Source organism: Myotis lucifugus, unplaced genomic scaffold (assembly GCF_000147115.1).
Source record: "Myotis lucifugus unplaced genomic scaffold, Myoluc2.0 scaffold_37, whole genome shotgun sequence".
Lineage (NCBI taxonomy): Eukaryota > Metazoa > Chordata > Mammalia > Chiroptera > Vespertilionidae > Myotis > Myotis lucifugus.
Window position 1 is genome coordinate 4267722 of NW_005871085.1, and position 24837 is coordinate 4292558.

Sequence of the window (24837 nt, forward strand, 5' to 3'; positions counted from 1 at the left end):
GTACATATGTCATGGGATACAGTTATTCGTTGTACTATTCTTCCAACTACTCTGTATGTTTATTTAAAAATGTCAATAAAAAGTTGAGAAAAAAGGAAGATGACATATTTTATAGTTGTACAGTGATCCTCAGGATTTAATAAGTGAAAAAAACAAAGTGCAGAATAGCTTATGTAACATATTACCTATTGTTCAAAAAAATGAAACTAAAAAGAACATGGGTTGGGTTATTGTATAGGTATGTATATCTACTTAACTATATTACAAAAGGAAATACTAGAAGAATAAATAAAAACCAAATAAAAATGGTTACCAATAGCAGATGAGTAAAGATAGAAATAGGTTTGAATAGGGCTGGCATCAAGACTTCTCTGAGTATATCATTTTATATAATTTTTACTTTTATGCCATATGAATGCAAAAAATTAAATTGAAAAGAAAAATCTAAATAGAAAAGGTGCAATAATTCCTCACATAATTCCTCTATTCAAGCAAAGCCACATTAGTCAAAAGTGTTAAATTTGTATGGTTATTAACGGCCTTTTTTGCTCCTTCTGAGCATCAGAGCCATTTCACAGGGCTTGTGCTGATCAGAACACTTAGCATATTGTTGCAGATGTGCCCCTTAAAAGTTGTGCAACCCTAGAAAAATAGTCATGCTATGCCTCAATGATTTTCTCACCTGTAAAAAGGAATAAATCCGATGAAAGCTAAGATTTCTTAGCAATGGAAAATCCTGTGACTCAAAAGTTGGGTGGAAAAAAAAATTTAAACAGGAATGTTTCCACCTGCATAATTTCTTAAGCCTCCATGAACAGCAAAGTTCCGTCTTACAGTCACTCACTTTGTGTAGTGCAACTCATACCGAGGAGAAAGAATAGTGAAATAACATTTGTTTCTCAGACTCCTTCAGGAGTAATCAGTGACAGCACAACCAAGCACTTCCTCTTAGAAAGTCTGTACCAGCAAAGGAAGAGAAGCAGAGCCAGCCAGCCAGGCCGCGCTCTCATCAGGCTGCAAAACCCCATTGGTTAGCAGGGAGGAAGCAGCAGCCAGTCACAAAGCCTGTTGAGTTTTGCCAACTGCCCTGAAAAAAAAGTGGTTTAGGAAACTTTGTGTATTCTTTTGCTGAACTAATCTCACTTTACAAAACATTTGCCAAATGTTGGCAGCTCTGGGGAGAAAACATGTGACGCGAGGGCTATGGAGTTTCCAAGCAGCAGAGGGAAAAATCTCTACGGGCTTAAAGGCAAACGGAGAGTGCCAGAAACTGATCTCCTCCACCCCGGCCTCACACGCTACTCCGCCCAGCCTTCCCTTCCTTCAGACCTAACAAAAGACCTAAAACAGTCTTGTGACTTCCCAGGAGGTTTCTGGGACAGTGCTGCAGCAGCCTCAGGCGGGACCGCCGGGAAAGGGGGTTGGGGGTGGGGTGCTGCCAGGGTGGGAGTAAGGGGAAAGAGAAGCCTTGCATGCAGGGTGTGCAGGGTGTGCAGGAAGGGAGAGGGCTGCGTGGTGCAGCACCCCGGGGAGTGATGTTGCACATTTAAATGCCCTCATCACCACCCACTCCCAGTGTTGATGAGATCAAAGACTGATTTGAGAGACAAGAAGACTCAGAGAGGTGGGAGGAGAGAAAAGGGGCCCAAGGAGGAATTTTTGGTTCCCAACTGCTTGGAGATCTCAAACTGGGGTATGGAAAAGCTCTTTGGAGAGGAGAAGGAGGGGGTTCTCTAAAGAGAACGGGGAAGGAAGTTTCCTCAGAGCATGGAGAGGTCCAAGCCCCTCACTAGAGGAAGGACTGGGCTGGATTTGCACAGCAGGTTGGGGGTGGAGCCCCTTCAGCAAGGCTGCAGCAACTGCGTGGACTTGCAGGTCCTCCAGAGGGAGTTCGGAGAAAGGTAGTTTCTCTCTAAAGGTGGATGGATGTCTTTCTCAGAGTAACGCGAAGGATAAGGGGCTGCCTCTTAATGTTGGGCAGGTTTGGGGATTGGAGAGGCTGCAATGATTTCTGAGGGGCTGGCAAGGTGCTTTGTGAAATGACGGCATACTTCAGTTGTTGGGTGTAGGGGTTCGACTTGGAATACTGAGAGTAAAAGGCCCCTAATCAGAAGGTTGGGAATTGGGAAAAGTCCGCCTGAAGCGATTTGGGAAGAAATGCTCACTATCCTACCCCCACCCCACCCCCAGAAAGGAGGGAAGCGGGGCCAATAACACTAAGAGAACAGGAGCAGAAAAAGAGAACCGTAAAGAGAAGCCTGCCCCCGGGTAACTCACTGGAAAGTTGAGGTGGGGGTGGGGGGGGAGGGGAGGATCTCTGAGGCGGCTTAGAAAAGATTGGAAGAAACTGCAAGTGGAAACTGGGATGAAGCGAGGAGTGCTGGGGGGTCAGGCCTCTACGGGACAGGAGTGGGAGGGCGCTCAGGAGTTTGCGGTGGGAAGACGGAGGTGACCAGGGGTTGAGGCTACCTAAGGATGGCTCGGAGAGTGAAGGAGGTTTGGGGTGACTCGGGGTGCTCGGAGGTGGACGGTGTAAACTCCGGGGGCTCACGGGCACCCAGGCGGCGGGGGTTGGGACGTCACCGGTACTCACAGAGCGGATCTCCAGCGCCAGGGCGCATTGCAGCGCCTTCACCTTCGGCATCCGCGCGGGGAGGGGTGGCGGGGAGGGACCCCGGCCGTGGGCCCGAGTGAGGCGAGGAGACGCAGGGCGGGACGGGGACGGGGAGGAGACGAAGGCGGCGGTGGCAGCTGTGGCCCCCAGGCCGGGGCCCGCGGTCCAGCCTGGGTCCCGCCCGAGAAGCAGCTGTGCGCGGGGCGCAGAACTCGTTGTCATGGCATCCGGGAGGGGCGTGGCCCGGGGGACAGCGGGGCGGAGACGCGCCGGAGCCTCCTCCCAGGGCGGGCGGCGGGGGGCGGGGCTCGGAGGACGGGGCGGGGACGCGCAAGGGGGCGGGGCTTCAAGGGGCACAGTGAGGTCGGGTCAGCTTCTGTGACATCAAACTGTGAGCCCAAAAGTAGACAAAGGAGAGAGTACGTGTGTAATGGGACCGGGTGCAGGGAGACAGTTGGACTCCTGAGTCCTGAGTTCTAACGTGGCGAAGCACCGTGGGCTAGTGGCGTCCCCTACGGCATCAATTTCCCCAAGTGTCAAAGGATAACTGTTCTCATTTGAATTTCACTATCCACTTTACAAAGACATCTTAAGGAAACAGGATTAGAAGAGACTTGGCAGAATCATAGTTTTACCTTTCACATTTGATGTTAAATCCGTCAAAACTCAGTCTTTGTACATGATGTTGATAGGAATCTGGGATTCTGACTTGTTTTACCTCTACGGAGTGAGCTAGATTTCCCAACACTATCTCCTAAACTTTCTAAACTTCCCCTTAGTGCTTTGTGGCACCACCTGTGTCATATATTAATTACCTGAAGTTCTGCCTTCAAGTTTTCTATTCTGTTCCAGTCTTCTATCTGTCATGCTTGCAACAGTATCACACTGCTTTATTACTATGACTTCTTAATATCCTGTTCGGCAAGGCTCTTCTTAATGAGATTGATTTAGCTATTTGTGATCCTTTATTGCTTCATTTTATTTTAGAGTACCTTCATCAGGTTCCTCAAACAGTCCAACTGGAATTTTTATTATGATGCATTAAATTTATGGACTAATTTGGGAAATTGACATCTTAGGAATATTACATCATCCTATCCAAGAACATAAAATGTTTATCCATTTATTAGCTCATATTCTATGCTCTTTACTAGAGGTTTCAAGTTTCTTGCATAAAGATTCTACTTAATTCCTAGGTATTTAATTATAGTTTTTCTTTATACTATTGAAAAATAGTTTCTTATTTTTATTATATTTACTAGTTTGTTATTACAACTGAATAATGTTTTGGCAGGCAGTTTAATTACTGGATGATTACCTTACACTTGTGCATACAGTGATACATTTGTTAGTGCAGATATGTATAAAATCCAAGATGTTTTTTTAAAATATATTTTGATTGATTTCAGAGAGGAAGAGAGAGAATCATTGATTGACTGCCTCCTGCATGCCCTCTACTGGGTTCAAGCCCACAACCTGGGCATGTGCTCTGACTCAGAATGGAACCATGACCTCCTAGTTCAGTGATGGCGAACCTTTTGAGCTCGGTGTGTCAGCATTTTGAAAAATCCTAACTTAACTCTGGTGCCATGTAACATATAGAAATTTTTTTTATATATGCAACCATATTAAAACAAAGACTTATATTTTTGATATTTATTTTATATATTTAAATGCCATTTAACAAAGAAAAATCAACCAAAAAAATGAGTTTGCGTGTCACCTCTGACACGCGTGTCATAGGTTCGCCATCACTGTCCTAGTTCATAGATTGATGCTCAACCACTGAGCCACCACTGGCTGGGCAACCCAAGATGTTTATAAAGCCCCTCTAACTTGATAGGACTCAACTTCCAAACTCTGTTTCCCCTATAGGTTTTGTTATGCTTGGTTATAGACTTTGTTAAGGCACGTCTAGTGCAGACTTTAGTATAGGGCATGGTTCTTTCTGGTAAGGTGCAGCCTTTCTGGTATATCACTTGGAATCCAGGAGTATTAACAAAGTGCTAAAAAAAATACATCTCCACAATGGAAGGTTTATAACTTCAATGTTCCCCATCAGCATTTGATCTCAAGAAATTCTGTTCTGTTCCCAACCCTGTAGCAGCTGCTAACTGGAAAGCCTCAGGTGGTCTCACCCTGTGTGCATGAAGCTCATCCCTCAGCCTTGAACTTTTGGGGAAACCCATCATAGGTTTCTGGACTCTCTCTGCATAGCTCCTGTCCTAGTCAGTTTGGGTGGCTACTATGCCAGAATAGATTTAACCAGGTAGCTTACAAACAGCAGAAATTAATTTCTCACACTTCTGGAGGCTAGAAGTCGAGATCAGGGTGACAGCATGTTGGATTCTGGTGAGCGCCCCCTTCTGGGTTTTGAATGGCCATTTTCCCTTTGTGTCTTCATGTGGAGAAGTGGACACGGAGCACTTGGGGTCTATTTTATAAAAGCACAATCCCATTTGTGAGGGCTCCATCCTAATGACCTAATTACCTCTCAAAGGCCCCACCTAGAAATACCATTGCATTGGAGGTCAGGGTTTCAACATATGAATTCAGGGAGCACATTTGATCCATAGCAAACAATTTGAAGGTGTTCCTTCTGTCATAGGCTTCAAGTTTCAGCGTCATACAAAAATTCAGCTGCCGATTTCCAAGCCCAGACATAGAATTTTGGTAAAAATTCTAACATGCATGAGTAGCAGCATTGTGAATGGCACCACTATAATTAATGATATCTCAGGAAGCTTTATCATCACAGGTAGCAGATAAGACAGAAATAGTACTGCTTCTGCACTTCCTCTCCTTTTATCCTCTGTAAAATTTTATGGGACATAAGTCTAATAAAAAATGTAAGCTCTTAATCTTTCCCAGAAATCCTACCTCATTTGATGAATATTTTAAAGGAATAAATTAGAGAATTTTTTTATTCTTTTATACAGTCTACTTTGCATTTATGAAGTAAGGATGGGAACTCAGACTCCAGGCAAACAGTCAGCTGGTCAGAGGCCTTTCTAAAGACCTCTATGCTTCCTCATGCATGTTCAATCTCCATAAAAAAATTGATTTCTGACAGTCAGTATCATCATTAGTTATAAGGCGATTAACATAATAATAACCATTCCATTCAGTGATGGTACATTATATATCAGGGGTTGTATAATGTACTTTATGTACATAATTATATACCTCACACATCTCTACAAGGTAAATATTTATATCCCCATTTAACAAGCGAGGAAGTGAGCTTGGAGTAAATGAACTTGCCCAGCTCTCAGAGCCCTGGCACAGCAGGAATGTGAACCAAGTCTGCCCTACTCCAAAGGCAGCCTTCTTTCCACTATAAAATGCTGTCACTCATTATTTATTCTTTAAATAATATCGCTCACAAACATACTAATGAATTTAAGATACAATGCAACCAAATAATCATGATGACAACAGTAATTATATAGTAATAGATATTATATATATGTCATTATGATCTTGCATTTGAATAGAAATTTGTTTCTGAAAGCATGTTTGTCACTTAACTTGATTCTCAGAATGATTCTGCATATTTTAAAGTAGAACTATTTCTAAACCTCTAACACTAGACTGTAGAGAGGTGTGAAAGGTTTAAGAAAAGCAAGACTTGTAAAATTTCTGATATAGTTTGGCATGAAAAGGTATTGTAAGAGTTTTCTTATATAGTACAATATGAATTGTACCCCTTGGAGGAAAAAAGTGTTTGGCTTAAAATGTATTATGCAACTATAATAATAAATACGCAGGAGAATGTTTTGTTTTATTAATATTGTCTCCCTACACAAGCTTTGCTAGCTCAATCAATACTAATGAGATTGCCATTCTGCTGACTGAGTTTTAGGAAGTAATAACCCAATGAGGAATCGCTTCCAATTTCTCATATATCAGCCTCATGGAAAATGAACTTGTAATAGATGAGTTTGCTTCTGAAAAACAAGAGGTGAGCATGGGAAGAGAGTATGAACGTTCTGAGCCCTAGTTACAAACTGGATCTGCTGGAATTGGGCATCACTGCCATCCCAGTGGGTGGCCTCCTGAGAGGCCACACTACTGCCTCTTTTCAGAAAAGAAAGGGCCTGGGCACCAGCCAACAGCATTGCATTGACTGTAAGCCACACCCACTCAGAGAAGAATTTCTGAGTGCAGAAGGGTCCTCTAGTGTTGGAACTAGGGAGCTGTTGGGGAAGGAGGAGGTTTCTGATGTAAATACCGCTTATTTGACCTACAACTACCAAGCTGTACGCACCTGGGCCACTGAGTATTTGTGGTAAACTGAGTAGTAGCCTTGAAAAGATGAGTACATTCTAATCCCCCAAATCTGTGAATGTTACTTTCCATGGCAAAAAGGAATTTGCAGATGTGAACAACTTAATGATCTTGAGATGGAGAGAGTATCCTGCTTTATCCAGGTGGGTCTTAGTAATCACCAGGGGGCCAGAGGGAGTCAGAGTCAGAAAGAGGGTGATGTGATCCTGGAGGCAGAGGGAGCAGAGGTGATGTGATCCGGGCCATGAGCTGAGAGACTAGGGCAGCCTTTAGAAACTGGACAAGGCGAGGAATGGATTCTTCCCCAGAGACTGCAGAGGAACCAGCCCTGTCAACACTTTGGGTTTAGCCTGTAAGACTCATTTCAGACTCCGGACCTCCAGAAATGTAAGAGAATACATTTGTGTTGTTTTAAGCCACTGAGTTTGTGGTCATTTGTTACAGCGGCCACAGGAAACTTACTGTACTTGATTCGGTCAAAACTGCAGGTGGGTTAGAAGTTAAACAGGCTGACGGCACATTTCTTAAACTAGTCCAGAATTAATTTTCCAACAGAAATGGAAAGTTTAAAAATCATGACACAAATAGTGGCCTCAGAGGACTTTCTAAGTCCCACTGTCGGAAACACATGCACCTCTGCATTGTCTGCAGGGGCTGGTCTCTTAGCACCGTTAGTGATAAACAACCCCAGGCAGTCCTTCCTATGCCACCTGCCAGTTTCAACAAAATTAAATTTTAATAACAGTTCCTGAAACTGACTCAGGACTACTAAGTGAGGGTGTGACCAAAACCACATAAGGCCGCATTGGCACCCAGTGACTGCCCTTCCCTGGGTGTCCCCTGCATGTTCCATCTGGGTAATCTCCCTCAAATGGACATGGTCACTGATGCCATTGAGAGTCTTCATTTCCCCTTGTTCTTACAGGAAAGAAGAGTGGTAATGAGTTGGGTCTCTTCCGACTTTAAAATAGATATGCAGCCGGACCCCTCCACTGAAGACCCCCTTTTACCTTGCTCCTCTCTCAGCGTCTATTCATCATAACAAGATTGGCTTCTCATCTCTCCCTCAAAGTTCTGGGATTTTTTTCTCTTAATAAAGTAAAAAGATTTTCTGTGATGGGTGTAAAGGACTCTCAGATAAACGATGGTTGACAATACCTAAAATTACATATCTGGTCCTACCGAGATAAATGAAATCAGTACCTTTGGGAGAGAGACCCAGGCATCTATATTTTTAAAATTTCTTTAGGTAATTATAGTCAGGATTGGGAACCACCGGTCTCAGCCAATCATGAACATCCTATTCCTGGCTAAATTTTAATCCCAAAGATTATGAGCTGAAATGTGTCCCCTAAGATTCTTAAGTTGAAGTCTTGACCCCTATTTATCTCAAAATGTGACTATTTGGAAATAGGGTGTTTAAAGAGGTAATTCAGGTTAAATGAGGTTATTGGGGTGGGCCCTAAATCCAATGGTGTTCTTATAAGAAGAGATTAGGACACAGACTCACATACAAAGAAATAGAGAGAACATGGCCATCAGCAAGCTAAGGAGAGAGGCCACAGGAGAAACCAACCCTGCCAATCCCTTGATCCTGAACTTTGAGGCTCCAGAATCGTGGGAAAATAAATTTCTATTGTTAAAGCCAGAAACTGTTGTCATTAGTTATGGCAGCACTAGCAACCTAACACAACTAGCAAAAAAAACAACAACACTTGATTTCAAATCCCATTTTCATCTTAGGAACACTCATTTTCTGAGCTCTGACCATTAGCATGGGCTGTGCTTTCTTTTTTCAATCATAATAGCTTTCACCATAGGAAAATACCAAATACTTAGGCAAATTGCTTTTACTTGCAAAATACAGAAAACTCAATTACCAATGGCTTAAGAAATAAAGACATTTAATTATCTCTCATAACAAGAAGTCTGGAGGTGGTCAGGAGGGGGATGCAGCTGGAGCTCACCTGGTTTGCAAGCCCAGGTCTTTCAATCTTTCCACTTCACTGTGTTCAGCATGTTGTTGCTTTAAAGATGTTTTTTTGTCTTCATGGTGGTTGTCTTCAGGCTGGTTGTCCAAATTCACACCAGGAAAAGGGACAAAGGGAAGTACCAACAAACGAGAAAGTCATGCCTGTACCTTTCCATGGGGAAATAAAAGCTGTTTCAGAAGCATCCCAACAGACCTCCTTTGCTAGGTCACAGGGCCTCCTGCAGCTGTAGGGGAGGCCAGAAGTGGAATATCTCACAAATGAGAAAAGGGTATTCCTGACCGAGAACTAGTGTTCTTAATCCTCACTGGAATCACCTGGAGAAATTTACAAAATATAGCTACCTGGGCTTCATTCATTGTAAACTCTACAGGTGATTCCATTGTGTAACCAGGTTGAAAACCATTGGTGTGTGGACCAATTATGGTACATCCATGGCACCACCTGGAACAACACCTGGGACTCAGCAAGCAGGGGAGAAAAACAGTAGGATAGGGATTAATATCTTGCGGCAGACACAGTTAGAAATTATTTGCTCATAAAACAAGAACAATGCAACTGGATTTGGGCATATTTGCATACAAGATTGAAAGGATTGATCAATCTCTTTGTTCTCTCCCTTTCTCCTCCATCTCCCTTCCCTTTTATTTCTCTCCCCCTCTATTTTCCTTTATCTCCATCTCTCCCCTCACTCCATGTTTTCTCTTCATCTCCCTCTCCCTATCTCTAACACATCTTTCTAAACAGGTTTAGATCATTGTAAGCAGAATTTTAAGAAGTGTTCCCCCACAGAACCCAAAGAGATCATCAAGTCATTGGTTGAATGCTTTCAGTGACAGAAATTGGAAGATTGCTATGAAAATATTCCTTGGGCAATGAACAGAAAAATGTGATAGGCAAACACTGTACTGAGGAAGGAGCTAATGCAAGTCAGGGACCCTGACACCTCTTTAAATAGACAATAAATTTGTTGGTCTGTCACATAGCAGACACTCAAAGAATGAATAGATGTGGAAGGGAGGTAAAGGAGGACGAAGAGGAGGAAGCAGGAGGAACGGTGCTGATACCTGAGAAAGAGATGCCAGGTACTGCTGGTTGTTGATGGGGTATCATCAGCACCCCAGCCTGACCTGAACCAGGGAAACTACCTTTGCTTGTCCACTGGGGCTTCCGACCTCCTGGGTGAGTTGCCTGTGTTCTCCTTCCTCTTCACCCCAGCTGTCTTACCACACAAAGGGCTATATTCTCATCGCTGTGGCAGGAAGTTTGCCCATTACCAACCCTCCCTGTGTGCCTCTTTGATTTGCAACATTTAAAGGGCATGAAGAGCTGCATTGAGATGCAGGCTTTTAAGCCTGAAGTTAGCCTAGTGTGAGTCCCCACTGAAACATCCTCGCTGGCAGGAACTGCTGAGCACAGCTGGGTGGATGGCAGCATTTGCCCTATAAAACATTTGATACTTTGCCAATAACTGTAAAGAGGAAAAGAAGGCCCCTGTCTAGTTTGAAGTTACAGAGCAGCTTTGGAATGTGCTGACCAAAGCACAGTGTGCCCCTAGCTCCATCCGATTAGCGTCCCAGCCCTGCTATGAACACAGTGTAGTTGGCAGTGTGCAGGCCTCTGACTCAGCCCCCACTCAGCAAAGCCCCCATCCCTCTCTTCCCCATGGGGTGGGGGAGAAGGGTGTCCTCGGGAACCACTGAAGCTGGCCAGCCCTGGTGCCACAATCATTCTCCACTTCACCTCTTAGTGGCTTTGTTTGTCGATGGGTGCAACTACCATGACAGAAGAATGGAGACCCGAACCTCCGCTGAGTTACTGTCATTCTTTAGCTGTTTCTTCACTTGCACCCTGGCTTCTCTGCTTTCCCTATCGGGGGCCTTGAAGGGGGAGTCTCTCCAGGCAGCGCAGACGTGCCCCTCAGTCAGACTTCAGAGGACAGGTAACCTACTGAAAACAGTTATTTACAAAGCTTACCAACGGTCAACGTCCTTTCCAGTTTTCATATTCATTCTTGACAAGTGTGGATCATGCTATCCAGGGCCAAGTTGGAAGACAGTTGACTGGTAGCATCCACTATCAAGTGCAACACATGATTCTTTCCTGTTAACCCACAAACCAACAAAATCCTGACAGGAGTTATAGGCCCCGCCTGTAGGATGAACTCCTTGAAAACCTGTGCATCTGCTGAGGGCATCCTGTGAGATCCAATGCGCTTGAGGATTCAAATGCCTGGAATTTGGGCTCAACCATCAGGTTCAAGTCCTGGCACTATTTCTCCCCAGGAGGCCTTATGCAAACAGGATTCCTGGAATCTTTGCTTTCCCTGTCTTAGTTTGGCTTCCCCAGGACCCTCAGACAATTATCTGAGCACCAGTACAAGTAGTTTATTGAGGTGGTGATTCCAGGAAACTAATCAGATAAGGAAGGAGGCCATGCAGATCACCATTGTGGGGAACTGGAGTCTAATCCCACTGAGAGCCCGTGCAGAATATATACCTGAGAATCATTCCATCCAAAGGGCGAGAAATCTGGTGTCTTTATCCATGCATTCCCATCAGCCATTGTGTGAGAGCATTAATTCCAGTCCTCCTTGACCTGCCATGTGGGCAGAGCGGGCTCCAGCAGCTGCAGAAAGCAGAGAATCACAGGCGCTGGCAGAGGGAAGTGTGGTCAGTGAGCACCAACCGCTGCATCTGAGATAACAGGGGTGGACATTGACATGAGAGGCTGTTGTTCCCAAGGTGGATAAGCAGGACCCTCTCATGATCCATAAAGAGGGCCACAACCAAGCAAAAGTAGCTTGTGTGAACTTCAGAGTGTGGTGATAGTCTGCACGGAAGCCCTGAGTGATCTAACCAGCAAGGAACAGCTGGGATGTAGGAACTGGACCAGGCCTACATCCCTGGACTGCTGGGCATTGACAAGAGGAAGGCCAGGAGCTGGGGTTTCAGACAGAAATCTAAGTTCCAAAAGAAATTGGGTTTGAAAGGAAGGGAAACTGAGGCATAAATCTGCATTGCTGTAGATAAATGGTTCTCCATGAGAATGCCATCACCTTATGTTTCAGAAAAAATGTGGGTCTTTTAAAAATGACTGTCCTGGCACTTAGTGGGAAATATTCAGAAATACATAATGAAGCGTTCAGCATCCCCAAACCCTACCCCTCCACATATTCTTAAGGTGAAAAACGTATTTATAAATATTTGAATTTACAGCCCAACTTCATTTTGCATAGAAACTCAAAGCCACTTTTGCCTAATTTTAGTACAGAGCAGTCTTATTTTGTTCAGGACTCTACAAGAGTTTAGAAAAACACATAGCTCTCAGCTAGTGGCAGTATTTGAATCACCAATTCAGCATGCCTGACTGAGTGAGCTTGCATTTGCAGTTCTTTTCAGGTAATTTTCTGAAGAGATGAAAGCATGTACTACTTCATTATATCTTTTCATGTAGCTGCGCCAGAGCTGAGACTCGTTGCTCTATGCTGATCAAAAATACTGGGAAGAATAAAAATAGCTCCAGACTTCCATGCTGGTGGGGACCAGCGACTGCCATCCTGATAGCCTCCTCCACCCTGCATTGTGTTGACTGATTCCGGCGTTTGCCTTCAGATTTTGGTATCTGCTTTACAAGGCTCTCAACAAATCTGCTAACTTCCATACCTGAGTGGCTAAGGTGTCTGAAAACCTTAGCCTAAAAAAAGCAGTTAAGAGGGATTGGATGATTAGAGGTGTTTACCCAAGATATGTGATTCTGGAGTGAGCAAAGGTGGATTGAGGGAACTAAATCCTATCATTTAATTGCTGAAGGGCTTACATAGAGCAAACTGGTTCTGAGTTGGAGAGAAGGGAAAGCTCAGACCAGTGGTGATCTAACTGTAATAAACACATCCAAAATACTAGGGTGCAAATAAGGTTACCTTTTTATTCCAATAACAATCAATTCTCCCTTCCCTCACCCCGTTGATCAGTTATTTTCTGGAAGTTCAATGTAGCTTCCCTAAGTCCCCTCTTCATTCTTCCAATTGTCTAAAGAATCAAATCCAAACCGGGGTCTATTAGGCTTTCACAGTCAAATAGAGACAGAATTACTAGTAAGCACTGGGCATTCTACTCCTGCTGTTGCATCTGGCTCCCACGTGGTGGCACTGTTGAATACAGCCCAGCTGAGTACAGAGACACTGCAGGCCAGCTGGGGAGTTGCCATGGTTCTTTGAGGAAGGATAACCCTAGCCTAAAGGAACCCCACGCTTTGACCCTGAAGTTTTCCATTCTTAGCACTTGCTCTTTCAAGCTTAAATACCCAGCCACATTTCAAGAAACAACTAGCCATATTTTCACTTAACTCTGGTGTCTGACTCTTCAGACCCAAACCTCTGTCCCTTACCCTCCTCTACTATTCATGTTGAATGAACGGCAGCTTTTCCTTCTGAACTTTCAAAATACAGTCTTATTCTCCCCATTTCTCAGATCATTTGTCCTCCTTTCCAACTCATTTCTTTGCCTGCCTATTCTGAGTGGTCAGTCTCTCTTATTACACAATAATGGTTATCTCATAATTATACCCCTGGTAAAATATCTTCTCTAGCAGGCACCTACCACAATTGATTCAAGGAGAGGATCAGACTTTGATTTAATATAAGAAAGAACTTAAAATCCAGAGCTCTATAAAGTCTGCCTCAAGAGGTAGTGGGCTCCTCATCTCCAAAAATCCTTAAAAGAGGCTATTTGAGCAACCCCGACCAATATCCCATCATGACATGTGGCTCAGAGAGGACAAGGCTTGCCTGTATTAACTGTCACCCCCAGCCCCCCAAACAGAACAACTATCACAGTTTTCCCTTTTGCCGAAACTAATGAATCACGATTCGAGTAATGTTTTTCTGTGGCTCCAAAACCATTTTGCTTAATGAGGTACTAAGTCTTTATAATTAGGCCCAGAAGGAAACGAGGACATGGCCCTTAAGAGCAATAATTATTTCAGTTATTTATGGTAATAAAAATTGAAAATAGGAATTCTTCCTCAGAATGTGACTATTTATTCTTTTACATATTGCCTAACAGGCAATTACCCTATTAAGGCGGCGTTTTGTCGCTAAAGACATTAATTGAAATGTAAATTAAATGTAAATCAGCTAATTAAATTGATATGTAATGAACTTGTCAGGCGGGCCTCTCTGATCAGACGCATTTCACTAATAAACAAGCATGGTAGCCGCCCAACACGCAGCTGAGCGAAGGGTGCCTGAGCTGTTCCCTGGGAAGAAGGAGGGAGGGGCTGCCTTCCCCAAATCTTTGGGAAGAAAGGAGACAGTTCCTTCAGGCCCTCAGTAACATGTTTCCCTGTGATATGTCTCTGGGCCTCTCTTCAGTGGTTTCAGCAGATACAAGGCCTTCAGTTACAAAAGCTAGAAAATTCAACTCACACTGCATCAGGCGGATGGAACACCCAGAAGTAGGATGGATTTTAGGGTGGCTTCTCCATTTTTCTCAGGTCCTTTCAGCCATGCATGCTTCCCATGTTGGCTTCATCTCCTTCATGGATACATATCACATGTGGCGGGGGCTATTGTTTCTACAGTCACTGAAGGGAAATGCTGAGGCTCGTGCCAATTGAACCAGCACAGCTTTGCAGCCAGTATTCACTGCTACAGTGAAATAGTGAGACTTGCGTATAGTTGGTAGATAGCTACCCCCCCTCCCAATAGCTGCTTCCCCCTGGAATGCCTCTCCTCTCCCTGGGCATCCCAGAACCCTGCAGACTAGTCCAAGATTCAGCAAGGGAAGGCTTAGTGCCTGACCTAAGAGGGGCCTTCAGAACCCTGCTATGGTGCCTTCAGAATGGCTGGCACCGATTCTGATCGGTCAGTGCCCTTGCTATGCTGGTTGCTAAATATTTTGAAAAAAATTTTCCCATATTACATCACTCCTAAACCAATACCTGTGATTAGGAAAATTCCATTTACTGATTAGCTCAGTGATGGCGAACCTATGACACGCGTGTCAGAGGTGACACGCAAACTCATTTTTTTGGTTGATTTTTCTTTGTTAAATGGCATTTAAATATATAAAATAAATATCAAAAATATAAGTCTTTGTTTTACTATGGTTGCAAATATCAAAAAATTTCTATATGTGACACGGCACCAGAGTTAAGTTAGGGTTTTTCAAAATGCTGACACACCAAGCTCAAAAGGTTCACCATCACTGGATTAGCTACATCCCTGAATTTACACCATGGCAATGGGAAGAATTTTTCTTGATTAATCTAGACTCTAGACCAGCCGTGGGCAAACTACGGCCCGCGGGCCGGATCCGGCCCGTTTGAAATGAATAAAACTAAAAAAAAAAAAAGACCGTCCCCTTTTATGTAATGATGTTTACTTTGAATTTATATTAGTTCACACAAACACTCCATCCATGCTTTTGTTCCGGCCCTCCGGTCCAGTTTAAAAACCCATTGTGGCCCTCGAGTCAAAAAGTTTGCCCACCCCTGCTCTAGACTCTTGAACTTGAGTGTGCACCAGAATCACCTGGAGGGCTTTTACAACAGACTGCTGAGCCCCACTCCCCGAGTTTCTGATTCAGGAGTGGACCCTGGGACTAGATTTCTGTGCAGTACCTGGATGATGCTGATGCTTCAGGGCCAAGGACCACACTTTGAGAGCCGCTGCTTTAGGTTTTTGCCAAGCTTGGGAGAATTGAGAGCATATTATTCAAATCATTTTCTATGTTGGGTAGTTCAAATAAGGAACATAGGTGAGAAAAACTGCTCTAGGCTAGGGGTCAACAAAGTATGGGCCACAGACCAAATCTGAGCTACCATACATTTTTGCAAATCAAGTTGATTTAGGACACAGCCATGTCCATTTGTGTGTGAGCTGTCTATAGCTGCTTTCACGCTACGTTGGTAGAGTTGAGTATAATTTGTATGGATATCTTATGACCGGCAAAACCTAAAATATTTACTAATTGATTCTCCTTGAAGAAATGTTTGCCAACACCTGCTCTAGACCAATCAAGGCCACCTCTTGAGTTGAAAGTGGGGTTTATCTCATCCATTAGCCTGACCACTACAATAACTGCAAATGAAATGGATGGAAAGAAAACAATCCATGTCTACCATATTCCTCATCTGTTAAGTGGGTATGATCATCCTTGCTCTAAAGAAGGCTTTGGAATCAAGTGATAAAGTTTACACAAGTATTAGCAGAAGCAGACAAAAGGATTAGTTAGCATTGAGGATATGGGTCTGAGGCATAGCAAGATTTATATGCATACAGTCCCCTGGGCTACCTCAGAGACCCATGCATCAGCAGACTGACCTCAGCTACATCTGTAAATTCCTTCAGGTTTCTCCTATGTACCATGTTCTGGCAAGTGAGATACAGATAGTTTTATCAAGACAAGACATCTGAAAACATTAATTCACCCATCCATTCACTCATTCACTTAACAGATATGCACTGAACACCTACTCCAGGTGAAAACTGTTGAAGGGATTCAGCAGTGAACACAATGGGTCATGCTACAGTAAAGCTCCCAGTAGTTCAGCTTTGCCCATGTCCATAGAAGGTCTGTCATTGGTTATAGACCTATTTGGGAAAATCCACAATAGATACCCGTTATCAGGTTTGCTGAACAATTGCTAAGAGGTTTTTATTTTTTGGTTTTAATTTTACTTTTTTATTCTACTAAAATAATGAATTATATTGATTTGAAAGGTTTAAAACCAAACTGGCATCCCACTTGACTTGGTCAAATGTCTCATCTTTTTTATAAAGGGCTATATTTGATTTGCTAAATTATTATTAAGGATATTTATATATGTACTCATAAGAGAGATTGGTCTGTAGTTTTCTTTCCTTAAGTGTGTTTGCGTGTGTTTAATCAGGGTAATATTAGCCACATAAAATGAATTGGGAAGTGTTGCCTCCACTTCTATTTTTCGGAAGACTTGGTAGAGATTTCATATTATTTCTTTGTTCAATATTTGTTAGAATTCACCAGTGGGACCATCTTGCCTAGAAGGTATTTGTGGTAGGGTTTTTAACTATAAATTCAATTTCTTTATAGATATAAAACTATCTGTATGATCCTTTTTTCTTGCGTAAGCTTTGGTAGTCTGTGTGTCCATATAATTTTTGGATTTAATCTAATTTGTCAAATTTATTGATAGAAAGTAAGTCATAACATTTCCTTCTCCTTTATTATTTCTAGTATTTATACTTATATCCTCTTTTTCATTCCTGATATTGATAATTTGTATCTTCTCACCTTTTCTTTTACTGATGAGTCTAGCATGAGGTTTTCTGATTTACTGATTCTTTTCAAAGGACCAGCATTAGGGGACAAAAGAATTATTCATCTTGTTACTGTGCACCACCACAGACTGAGTGCACACCTGGGAATACATCCTAAGGAACTAGTGCTGTGGGGGTTGTGGGTAGTAGTTGGATATAAGACTGAATAAGAGAGATTTTATTAAATGGGGATATTAACCTGTGACTGAGGACTTAGCATCCTGAAGAGACACCTGAAGCCAATCCTAACATGCGACTTTATGGTTCCTTTAGTCTTGAATACACACACACACACACACTGGCCTGAAGGAAATGAGGAAAGATGCTAGAACTGCCTTGGCAAAGTATTAAAAAGGGCTAAAAGAATATAGTCTGCAGGGGCCTTGGTTGTTTGGCCAGTGTGGAATGTCACACTGGTCCACTTTATTTGTGACATCACAGTAAAGAAACCAGAAGAGCAGGAATGCCCAGTGTCTGAATGCCATGGTATGCACATATGCTAGAGGACAACAGTCAGTCAGTTGGCTTAGGTGCTCAGGAAAAGGCTTTCCTAAAAGATTCTGTATAAGCAGCAATCAGGGAGGGAACAGCTAATGCTATAATCCTAATCCAGATGAATATGGCATGTTTGAGAAGACCAATGTGTCTGGAGAATAGAGGGCAGGGGGACTGTGGTGAGAGTAGAGGTCTGAGGTCTGAGAGGTGCTTAGGGGCCACGTTACGTAAGGTTGTGGATGCCAAGCTAAGATGTGCACATTTCAATTGACCCATTTGAAACTTTGTTTGTTTGTTTGTTTAAGCGTGGTCAGGAAAAAATAATGGGCTCTCTGCAGGGGAACGAGGTCTCAGTCAGTTTGCTATAACAAAATTCCATAAACTAGGGCGCTTAGAAACAGATTCATTTCTCATAATTCCAGAGGCAGGGAAGTCAAAGATCAGGGTGTTAGCATTCGGTGTCTGGTGAGCACTTTCTAGTGATAGCTGTGTCCTCACTTGGTGGATAGAGACTAGGGAGCTCTGTGGGGTCTTTTTTATAAGAGCACTAATCCCATTCATGGGGGCTCCACCCTCATGACCCAATCACCTCCCAAAGGCCCCACCTCCTAATCACATCCCATTGGGCATTAGGTTTCAACATATGAATTGGGGGAGGGGAGACAAACATTCAATCTGTAGCAGATGACATGATTTATGTTTTTGTTAAAAAAAAAAAGCACTTTGGTTTCTGTGGAGAATGGACTGCAGTGGAGTGAAGGTGAAAGCAGGATCCTTAGGAAGGTTTTGCATTCACACAGGCTGGAGATGGTGATGGCTTGGCTCTAATGGAGATGGAGAGAGGTGGATGGATTTGGGGTGTATTTTGTAGGTCTATTAATGTATTAGAAATGAAGGATCAAAAAAGAGGCATCAGGAATAGCAACAAAACATTTGGCCTGAGAAGCATTTTGCATGAATAAGAGGAGGATATTTGGGGTAGGGATTTAAAAAAAATGTGGAAATCAAAAATTCTGTTTAAGTTTGAGATGCCTTGTCATCAAAAGACTATATAAATCTGAATTTCTGGGATGGTGTTAGGTTAGAGATGAGGATCTGGAATTATTGGTACAATTTGTGAGTTTTAAGTATTTTGAGTCTGGGAAACATTTAGGGAGTTAGGGGTAACATCTTGGTGTAAAAGTGCTTGGGCTTTAAATCCTCTCTCTACCACTTACTAGTGATGTGGCTGACCCTGGCCACATCACCCTTGTGTCTCCAACTCCTCATTTATAAAATGGGGACTATAGTACCTTCTTTCAGGGTTGCCAGGATAATTAATAACATATGTAAATCTGGCATTAGCAATAGTAGATGTTGGAGACCATCGTTTTACCTGGTGAAAGCCACTTGAATTATAGCCTTAGTATCTAGGAGTAAACATGCTAACCCAATTCTTTGTTTAACTCATGATCCCTATACAAAAACAAAACAAAAACAAAAAAATACCTAGATAAAGCCTTATACAGTCCTGCACTAGGGTTGGGTTGGGTATAGAAGTCTTGTAGGTTTCCACTACAGAATGGTTCTGTGCTACTAATTCACATTTGTTTTCCAGTGTTTGGTGAAGCTGTAAAACATATTCAGTGTTTTGAAGTCATGGCTTGAAGTCAGCCAGGCCAGGGTTCAAATCTCAAGTTTGTCTTGACCTTATCCTTAAGTCTGAACTTCAGTCTGCGGGAGGGCTGCAGCAATACCGACTTCCCATGTGCAACCTCATTGGCATGAACAGCTCACATCAGCTCCTTCAGGATCTGCATATTTAATACATATGTCAACTGGCATCTTTGTCATTTTTACTTTAATGCGGCTCGTCAGGAGCTTAGCATTGAGGAGCCCTTGAGTTTGAAGCTTACGGAGCAGTTAAGCTCCCTCCTGGGAGACTCCAGACCTGGAGACTATCAGCGCATGGAGATGAGCAATTGTGTCTATTTGCTTCCCTCTTGCCAGAAAAATGGAATGTTCCGGATTTCATCAAGGACTTACACTGTATTTCAATGAGCTGTGTGTACATTGCGTGATAAGTAATTAATCTAGAAAACTACTCATCGAATAAACTCAGGGAACCAGCCACCTTCTATTAATTTCTTTTAGATATCATCAGAAAAGCTCTGAATGTCTGCCGGCTGTGGCTCCTACCCACCTGATGGGAATGGTCAGTAAAGCTGAACCAACGATGGCCTTGCTGATCATCAAAGTGCTGACATGTCCATGCTGTCATCTCATGACAGTGCTTTGAGTCAGATATGGCAGACAGAATAATCCCCATTGATCCTGGAGCTCAGAGAGATGAAGTGGCTTGCCAAGGTCACAGGAAGATTTGTTTCTCTGCAAAGCCAGGTCATTAAAGGTGAGGACTCTGGGGTTAGGCACATCTGCATTCAAATTCCAGTTCTGACAGTTACTAGCTATGTGACTGACCCTAGAAGCCCTGGTCATTGCCCACTCTTATGCCCTTGCCCTCATCCATGCAGGGAATGCTGCCCAATCTCTGACTGCTGGCACTTGCATTTCTGTGGCTGCCAGATCCTGTTTGCCCCCTCCCCGCAGCAGTCCAGAAGTGATGGAGACTTAGGGTCCTTGGGAGCAGCCTCATCCAAGACTGATGGGAACTGGTGAAAAATACTAGCTCCCACACCCCTCGTGTGGGATGATTCTGAGACATGAGTCCACTGGCTCCCCGGCTTCTGCACAGGACTAAGCTCAGGCTGTCCATGGTAGCAACTTGCTGAATAACAAATATTTCATTGGCTGCCCCACCTTCCTCGGCTCATTTTCTCATCTTCCTACTCTTTTCTTGAGAGCACTTCTTAAATGAAGCCCTTGTACTGAGGTCCTTCTCCCAGGGTCTGTTTCTTAGGGACCTAAATTAAGACAGTGAACTTTGACCAATCATTTAACTCCTCTCTGATGTTCAGTTTCCTAATTTGCAAAAATAGGATCTGCATAGTACTCACCTCAGAGGTTTGTAGGAAAGTTTAAAGGACATATTTTATATGAAGAGTTTTGCAGTTCTGTTCATACCAGCAAAATGTATAATAGCAAACAATGGGAAGTGACCAAAATGTTGAAGAGGGAAATGGGAAAATAAATTAGGTTTTCTCTGTATGGTAGAATATTATATAATCATTAAAATTAATGTTTTCAAAGAACATTCAATGACATGGAAAATTACACATGAAAATTATATACCACACAATCCAGCTGGGGAGCTCAGTGGGAGGAAATATCTAAAACTGCAAATATGAATTACCTCAATTTTTCTTAAAATGTATCAAAAATACATTAAAAGTTATTCATTTCTTAATAGTGTGAGTTATTGTCTTTATACTTGTTTTTTTTTTAAATTTCGACAATTTCTAAACAGTTCATAATGAGGATAAAGGAAATGTTACTTAGAGAAATTGATCCTACCTTTAAGATTTCAACTATAATAAAAAAAAGGTGTCTAAAAATGTATAAAATCTCAAGCACTTTGTGTTTATTTTCCTTTTTGCTGGTCAAATGCACTGATTATTAGAAGGAAACGCAGCTTTCATGTAATGTCAAAGTGGACAGTCAGCAAGGGCACGGATCTGCAAAGGCCCGAGTGCCTAAATCTGAGGTCCTCAGATCCCAAGCTTCAGGCTACTCACCTCTTTCTTCACAACTTCAGTTCAGCTGCACCTCTGGCTGCTATCTGTGCTTAATTCCAAGCTGGAGGGTCAATGTAAGACAACAGTCAACAGCCCTGGCACTGACGGCCCATTTGGCTCAGCTCACTTGATTCAGCTCTAGGTTCATTTCTTTGGAAGATTCCATGACTTACCTGCCCCATGTTGATCACCCCTCTACATCAAAATCTCCCTGCATCCAACCTCCTCCACACTTCATCCTACATTATTAGGTAAAAATTAGATGGGAAAAAGCCCATCTATCCATCCATATGCCCAACTGTCCATCCATCCATGCATCCATCCATCCATCCATCCATCCATCCATCCATCCTTTCACTCAACAAATAATCAGTGGCTGTGCAACTCCATGAATTCACTGTTCTAGATCCTTGGGATGCAGAGTTGACTCAGACACTGTTCCTACCAAACTTCCCAGCATGGGACAGCAAGGACAAAGCACTCATGCCTCACCCGACCACCCTATGTCCATGTGTAGCTAGCCCCAGGCTGCCTGCCTCACATTTCCTCTGCTCACCTGATTTTAGCACAGCCAGAGTGGACAGTTCCATGCACTTGGCCAGCATACCTTATCAGGTGGATCTCGACTGCCTCAGGGATCAGCCTTGCAGAGGAACAACCAGGAAGTGAAGGGGAATTTGTGCCCCAAAAGGTAACCCTCAACTGTCTTACTTTCCATGGGGAAACAACTCTAAGGAGTGTTTTTATACCATTTCTAACAAAGTCCCTAGAGGGATTGAGATCCATTTCCTCTCAGAGGTAAAGGATCATTAACACACCCTTTACTGGATTTTCTCTCTGCTTTGTCTCACTTTACTTCTGCTTCTAGGTATCACCCTGACAAATAAGCTGCTTGCTCTCTGTTTCTTGTCCTACTCTTTGCTTTTGGAAGAACCCAAGCTAAGATCCATGGTGGGTATTCTGAATGAATGAATGGATGAATGAATGAATGAATGAATGAAGACTGGTGATATTATAACAAGGGGAGAGAAGGACACAGTTAAAGCTGTATAAATGAGTACCTATTGGTGAAAGAAGACCCTATTACCTACCTCATTATTCATTTACAATGAGGAACCACAGCTTCTCAGTGTGCAGACCAGTGTGTTGGATTGACTGACTATCTTAGAAGTACTGAGCCTGAGTAATGTAGATGTGACTAATAATAAGAGTTACCCTCAAAGGGACACTTCCATTTGCTAGGGACTTTATTCACATCATGTCATTTATTCTTCACTAACCTCCTGTGACCCAGGAATGAATTAATCCCATTTTATCAGTGAGGAAACTAAGGTTTATAGAGGTGGCTCAAGATCATGTGGCAGAAGAGCTGGATCTGTCATATAGCAGAGTCCATACTCCTGTGCCCGCCTGTCTACATGAGTCTATTATGGCATCTCATCAGGAAGCTAATCCTCCAGTTGTTTGGTAAGCAACTTAAAATGCACACCTTTGGAATCAGGGTGTGCCTTCTTCTCTCAGGGCCTAGGGCAGCCATAGCAGGTCTGTGCAGTGAAATCCTATATAATAAAAGGCTAATATGCAAATCGACCAAACAGTGGAACAACCAGTTGCTATGATGTGCACTGAACCACCAGGGGGCAGATGCTCAACGCAGGAGCTGCCCCTGGTGGTCAATGTGCTCCCACAGGGGGAATGCTGCTCAGCCAGAAGCCTGGCTCACAGCTGGTGAGTGCAGCGGTGGGAGGAGCCTCTCCCGCCCCCAAGTCAATTAGACATCCCCCAAGGGCTCCCAGACTGCGAGAGGGCACAGGCCGGGCTGAGAGACACCACCACCCCCAGTGCACAAATTTCATGCACTGGGCCTCTAGTATAATAAATAATTCATAAGTCTTTGTGTTACTGTTAACCAACACTTAAGATGAAACATTGTTTTATTTATTCTATCTGGCAGCTCAGGGGTGCTCCCTGGTGCCAACTACACAGTAATGTTAATTATATCCACAGCACTGCACCTTCTGTATGCAAGGTTCACCATGTTACCCGCTGGTCTCATCTCTCCAGTGGTCTCTGGTTCAGCGTCAGGTCTGAGGACAGAGAGAATCCTTGGGAAGCCGGCACCAGTGTTGTTGAGCTGAGAATGAAACATTACTAACTAGACATCTTTCCCACAGCATTAGGGTATAGCAACCTGACATACTTTTCAAGGTAGATATGAGACCATTCTGCAGGGTAGGCAACTGGGTGGGGAGGGGTCCTAGGACCCCCAAATGGCACAACTGTAGGAGCCCTTAGTGATCACCTACTTAGACAGGCTTGTCTTATAGATGAACAAGCAGGCTTAGAGAGGGAGAGTGACTTTTCTAAAGTTATATAAATGCTAGTAGATTGGGATTAAATTCCAGATATTTTTGCTCCCAGTTCAAACTCTTTCTAATGGATCATTTTGAGTCCCTGTCCCTAGCCCTTATCCCCCTCCTATTGTGTGGTTGTAGGATGGATGCTTGCAGAGAATGTTTGTTCCTTCTCCCCACTACACCCATTTCCTTGAAGTTCCTGAAGCCACCCTGTGAGTTAGGAAAATAATCATTCTTAATTCCATCCTTAGGTGAGGAAATTGAAGTTCTAGGAGGGAAGATGACAGCAGCTAAATCAGGCTTACATTCGGGCCTCTGGGTTAACCCTCTTCCTAACAAACCACATGGCCTGCCTAAGGGTGATGAACAAATGAACAAAAGAAAGAATGAATGAATAGATAAATGAATGAACTTACTAAAGAACAAATTAAGGCAAGCAGGATGAATGAGGTTTAATTTTTGAAAGTCCCTATCCTGTGTATTTGCATTTCAACACAGTGTCAAGCCCCCTGAAGCTGCTCTATGGACCAGAGCAATGAGGTATTTATTCACAATTGTGTACCCACCACTCTGACCACCACCCAGTGCTCAGCCCAGTGGAGAGCAGGCCTTCAATGAGTCATTCTAAACCTGAGCAGAAATAAACATGCTGAAACCATGGCATCTATCTCCCAGGAGCAGTATGGAAAGGTATCGGGATGTTAAAGAGAGCAGCTGCTCCCTCCATAACACCACACCACAGTTGTTGGTTTTACTTATAGTCCAGAAGGGTGTGAAGGAGAGAGAGAAACAGGAACACAAAGAGATGCCGGAAAGAGATCTGAACATGAGGTCACCCACTAACAGTCAGGAAAGGGGCTTTGGGTGAGCTGTCCACCAAGGGTCTGGCTAGATAGAATTAGCATTAGCCTCCACTGGGGCTGGGCAGGAGAGGTGGCCCTGACATCCCGCTGGGCACAGTCCAGGGAGGCTGGGCAGAGGGGTGACCCATTAATATGGATGAGATGTCAACAGAGAAGATAGAATTTCAAATGAAAATGTAACCTAGGACCTCTGACTAGGAGTCGAAGTGAAAACGTGCTTAGAATTGACAATGATCTGTCATCTAATA

The 24837-nt window shown here is 43.3% G+C and overlaps 1 protein-coding gene across 4 annotated transcripts in view; it reads right to left on the minus strand.

Annotated features, from left to right (window-relative positions):
• The window catches only part of SPATA6 (spermatogenesis associated 6), a 49595-nt gene extending 46784 nt beyond the window's left edge, over positions 1-2811 (minus strand). Inside the window, exon 1 of one of the 4 annotated variants that reach the window (XM_014454569.2) lies at positions 2594-2811. In XM_014454569.2, coding sequence (XP_014310055.2) covers positions 2594-2644 — 51 coding nt within the window. In that variant the 5' untranslated portion in view covers positions 2645-2811. The remainder of the gene's footprint in view (positions 1-2593) is intronic. The other 3 variants (XM_014454568.2, XM_006087286.3, XM_006087284.3) reach the window with 3 other exon arrangements.
• Between the last annotated feature and the right edge of the window lie 22026 nt (positions 2812-24837).